The sequence below is a fragment of the Myotis lucifugus genome, unplaced genomic scaffold, assembly GCF_000147115.1.
Source record: "Myotis lucifugus unplaced genomic scaffold, Myoluc2.0 scaffold_92, whole genome shotgun sequence".
Taxonomy (NCBI): Eukaryota; Metazoa; Chordata; class Mammalia; order Chiroptera; family Vespertilionidae; genus Myotis; species Myotis lucifugus.
Genome location: NW_005871140.1, coordinates 4,397,531 through 4,402,922, shown reverse-complemented (window position 1 = coordinate 4,402,922; position 5,392 = coordinate 4,397,531). Strand labels below are relative to the sequence as shown.

The 5,392-nt window shown below is 39.1% G+C and overlaps 1 protein-coding gene across 4 annotated transcripts in view; it reads right to left on the bottom strand.

Annotated features, from left to right (window-relative positions):
• The window catches only part of LOC102423291 (membrane-spanning 4-domains subfamily A member 8-like), a 39,007-nt gene that overhangs the window by 10,845 nt on the left and 22,770 nt on the right, over positions 1–5,392 (bottom strand). The window contains exon 2 of one of the 4 annotated variants that reach the window (XM_006091630.3): positions 2,929–3,115. The exons of the other annotated variants lie outside the window; for them this stretch is intronic. Coding sequence (XP_006091692.1) covers positions 2,929–3,114 — 186 coding nt within the window. The 5' untranslated portion in view covers position 3,115. The remainder of the gene's footprint in view (positions 1–2,928; positions 3,116–5,392) is intronic. 4 annotated transcript variants of the gene reach the window in all.

The following is a 5,392-nucleotide window of genomic DNA, read 5'->3' as shown; positions in this document are numbered from 1 at the left end:
ATTTTTAAAGAGAGCAGAAGGGAGGGACTGTGGGAGATAGAGTGGCAGAGAGAGAGAAAGAGAGAGAGAGAGAGAGAGAGAGACGGAAATACTGATGTGCGTGTGAGAGACACATCAATTGGCTGCCTTCCACAGGTATGTGCCCTTGACCAGTAATCAAACCTGTGACCCTTTGGTACACAGACTGACATTCTAACAACTCTGACCAGGGCTCAAATAAATATTTTGAAGTTCAAATCTCCAGTGCCTCAGAATGGGATCTCATTTAGAAATATGGTTGCTATAAATGTAGTTAGGTAATATGAGGTATAATGTAATAGCATGGTCCCTATATGACTGCTATCTTTTTAAAGGAATGCCATGTGAAGAGAAACGTGCACACAGGAGAATGCCAAATGGGAGTTATGCTGCCACTAGTCAAGGACCTACCAGAAGCTGGGAGACTGGCCTGGAACAGATCCACCCCTAGAACCTTCAGAGAGAGCACAGCCCCATGGATACTATGATTACAAACTTCTGATCTGAGACAGTAAATTCCTTGTGTTCTAAGCCACCCCATTGGTAGTACTTTATGACAGCTTCAGGAAACATATATATTCTTTGCCCAAATGATACACACACACACACACACACACACACACACATATTTGTATATGTGTGTATATATATATATATATATATACACATATATACATATATACATATATATATATATTTGTATATGTGTACATAGCACAAACATGACAGAGAATACAAATACTGTATATTATTTCATTAAATTTTCACAAATGGTAGCAAATTATATGAAATGTCTGCCCCCAATCATTTTTCTCAATAATGCTATAACTTGGAGGTATGTCCATATAATTACACAAGAAACCAAGGAGTTTTATTTTTATCTAAAAAATATATTTTGTATTTAAAAATATGCTCTCATTGATTTTAGAGAGAGAGGAAGAAGGGGGGAGAGAGAAACATTGATGAGAAAGAAACATTGATTGGATGTCTCTTGCACAACCCCTACTGGGGATGGCGTCTGCCAGTGGGCATGTGCCCTGGCTGGGAATAGAGCTGGCAACCTCTGAATACATGGTATGATGGTCAAACAACTGAGCCACACCAGCCAAGAAAAAGAGTTTCCTTTGTATAGCGCCATTACATTTCATTCTTTAGACATATAATATACAGATTTAACTGGTATTATATTGATGAATACTTTGGTTGTTTCCATTCTTTTCCTATTGTAACAGGGTATAGGGCAGTGATGGCGAACCTATGACACGAGTGTCAGAGGTGACACGCAAACTCATTTTTTTGGTTGATTTTTCTTTGTTAAATGGCATTTAAATATATAAAATAAATATTAAAAATATAAGTCTTTGTTTTAATATGGTTGCAAATATCAAAAAATTTCTATATGTGACATGGCACCAGAGTTAAGTTAGGGTTTTTCAAAATGCTGACATGCCAAGCTCAAAAGGTTCGCCATCACTAGTATAGGGTGTAAAAAACATCACATCTAATTGATTAATCAAAGAGTAAAAGTAAGAATATACTAACAAAACTTACAGTCTAAAATATTAATAATTTCATATTTAAGCATGTTATAGGCAGAAGCAGTTCCAGTTCCCCTTTTCACTGGCCTCTACCATAAATGTGTAGTAGATGCCGATGGCTTGCAAGGCCTGTAACATCCTGATGCCAGAAATAAAACCCACAGAGAGAGAAAAAGAACAACAACAGGTGCTGATAGACATAAAAAAGATCATCAAACACCCATGAGAGCTGAAATGTGAAACTAATGTCATCAGAATGCCTCAATACCCTTTTTCCACAATCCCTCTATAAAAGCCTTTTGTCTATCCTGAGATGTTAAGATGGTTGCTAAGGCATGAGCCTGCCATCTTCTCAGGCAGTCAGCACCTAAATAAATCACTTTCCTTCCTTCCATCAGCAATGGTGTCGTGTATTTGGCTTCACAGCAGCAGGCAAAAGACCCTGAGGGTCGTCTGTGACAGTTTCACTATAACAAACTGAGCTGCAATAAATAACCTCATACATGTCATATTTCTTATGTGTACAGGCATGTCTTAAGGACAAGTCTCAGAAATTTAATTATTGTGTATTTTAAAATTTGGCAGATACAGCTAGCCCTCCATACAGGTTGTATCCATTGACATTACTATGAGTTGTATATGGGGTTGAAGCTAGGATTTGAACCCAGGCAGTCTGAATCAGAATTCATACTAGTCTTGCCCTAGCTGGTATGGCTCAGTTGATAGAGCATTGGCCTGTGGACCAAAGGGTCCCGGGTTCCATTCTGGTCAACGGCACGTATCTTGGTTGCAGGCTCCTCCCCTGCCCAGGCCCAGGCCCTGATCCAGGTGCATTCAGGAGGCAACAAATCAATGTGTTTCTCTCACATCAATGTTTCTCTCTGTCTTTCTCTCTCTCTTTCCCTCTCTCTAAAAGACCAATGGATAAATATCCTCAGGTGAGGATTAACAACAACAATAACAACAAAGAGAATCCAAGCGTGTTTTCATTCACCCAAGCAATGAAATGGGCTTTCCCTTGTCCCACCCAGTACATTGGGTTTAGAATCTACCTTCTGGTTCACTGGACCCATCTTCTTCCAGAGGCCACATGGGTCAACATGGATACAGGCAACAGGACCATCATTTCAATGTACTGCTTCTTTGTTGCTTTTCTTTCTCTTTACTAAAATACCCAAGATAGATAGTACAAGGTCCCACACGGAGGCCCTGGTGATGCTATAGAGCTGAGCTTCTTAATAGACCTGAGTTTGGCAAGACTGGGTCAGTTCCACCCCCACTTGCTGGATTTGGAGTTTCTATATTTCCAAATTTCCTCCCATCCTTGACTCCAGCCATGTGGCCAGTGAACACAGTATGAAATCTCACTTACCCCTAAAACTTTGGCCTCTTTTAAGGATCTCTGGGCAGGTTGCATAGGTACAGGCAGCTCCAAACCAGGTTGGTTCCCAGAAATTTGGTGGACTTGGGGTTGGTTGAGTGGATACAGGGGCACCTGAGACATGCTTCCCATCACAAACACAGAATTGGCTGTGGGGCCTTCTGAAGTCAAATTCATGCTGTTAAGGTATAAATGCAATAGAGTCATCCCTCATATGTGCACTAATGTTTACATTGAAAAAGGACTTCTGATGGAGTCTTTAGGGTTTTTTATGTACAATATCATGTCATCTGCGAATAAGGACAGTTTTACTTCTTTTCCAATTTGGATGCCTTTTATTTCTTCTTCTTGTCTAATTGCAATGGCTAATACTTCCAGTACTATGTTGAACAGGAGTGGTGAGAGTGGGCATCCCTGTCTTGTTCCTGTTCTTAGGGGAAATGGTTTTAGCTTTTGTCCATTGAGTATGATGTTGGCTCTGGGTTTGTCATATATGGCTTTTATTATGTTGAGGTATGATCCTTCTATTCCCACCTTGCTGAGAGTTTTTATCAAAAATGGGTGTTGGATTTTGTCAAATGCTTTTTCTGCATCAATTAATATGACTATGTGTTTTTTTCTCTCAATTTGTTTATGTGATGTATCTCATTTATTGATTTGCGGATATTGTACCATCCTTGCATCCCTGGGATAAATCCTACTTAGTCATTGTGTATGATCTTTCTTATGTACTACTGGATCCAATTTGCTAAGATTTTGTTGAGGATTTTAGCATCTATGTTCATGAGGGATATTGGCCTGTAATTCCCTTTCATTGTGTTGTCTTTATCTGGTTTTGGTATTAGGGTGATGCTGGCTTCATAGAATGAGCTTGGAAGTGTTCCTTCCTCTTGAATTTTTTGGAATAGTCTGAGGAGGATAGGTTTTAGTTCTTCCTTGAATGTTTGGTAAAACTCCTCTGTGAAGCAGTCAGGTCCTGGGCTTTTGTTTGCTGGAAGCTTTTTGATGACTGCCTCAATTTCTTCCATAGCTATTTTTAGATTAATAAATGAATTCAGCAATGTAGCAGGATACAAAATTAACGCCAAGAAATCTATGGTATTTCTATACACCAATAGTACTTACAGAAAGAGAGACTAAAAAAGCAATCCCATTTACCATAGCACCCAAAAAATTAAGATACCTAGGAATAAACTTAACTAAAGAGGTAAAAGACCTCTAGTCAGGAAACTACAGGACGCTGAAAAAAGAGATAGAGGAAGACATAAACAGATGGAAGAACATACCATGTTCTTGGATTGGTAGAATCAACATCATTAAAATGTCCATACTACCCAAAGCAATCTATAAATTCAATGCACTTCCCATTAAAATACCAATGGCATATTTCACAGGCCTAGCACAAACTCTCCAAAAATTCACCTGGAATAAAAAAAAGACCTCGAATAGCTGCAGCGATCCTGAGAAAGAAGAACAAAGTTGGTGGGATCTCAATACCAGATATCAAACTGTATTACAAAGCCACTGTTCTCAAAACTGCCTGGTACTGGCACAAGAACAGACATATAGATCAATGGAATAGAATAGAGAGCCCAGAAATCGACCCAAATCACTATGCTCAATTAATATTTGACAAAGGAGGCATGAACATACAATGGAGTCAAGACAGTCTCTTCAATAAATGGTGTTGGGAAAATTGGACAGATACATGCAGAAAAACAAAACCAGACCACCAACTGACACCATACACAAAAATAAACTCAAAATGGATAAAGGATTTAAATGTAAGACGGGAAACCATAAAAATACTAGAGGAATCCAAAGGCAACAAAATCTCAGACATATGCCGAAGCAATTTCTTCACTGATACAGCTCCTAGGGCATTGGAAACTAAAGAGAAAATAAACAAATGGGACTACATCAAAATAAAAAGCTTCTGCACAGCAAAAGAAACCATCAACAAAACAACAAGAAAGCCCACTGCATGGGAGAACATATTTGCCAATGTTATCACCGATAAGGGTTTAATCTCCAACATTTATAGGGATCTCATACAACTTAACAAAAGGAAGATAAACAATCCAATCAAAAAATGGGCAAAGGACCTAAATAGACACTTTTCAAAAGAGGACATTCAGAAAGCCAAGAGACATATGAAAACATGCTCAAAGTCGCTAATCATCTGAGAGATGCAAATCAAAACAACAATGAGGTATCATCTCACACTTGTCAGAATGGCTATCATCAACAAATCAACAAACGACAAGTGCTGGAGAGGATGCGAAGAAAAGGGAACTCTGTACCTCTGCCGGTGTGAATGCAGCCTTTGAAAGCCTCTAATCAGATCTTAAGGAAGGAATCAAAAGCTTAAAACAAGCTCTCTGATTTGCCCAAGGGCTGCCCCCACTGAACTTGCAATGCACAATGGCTCGCAGCACAGGGGAAGAATGGCTTA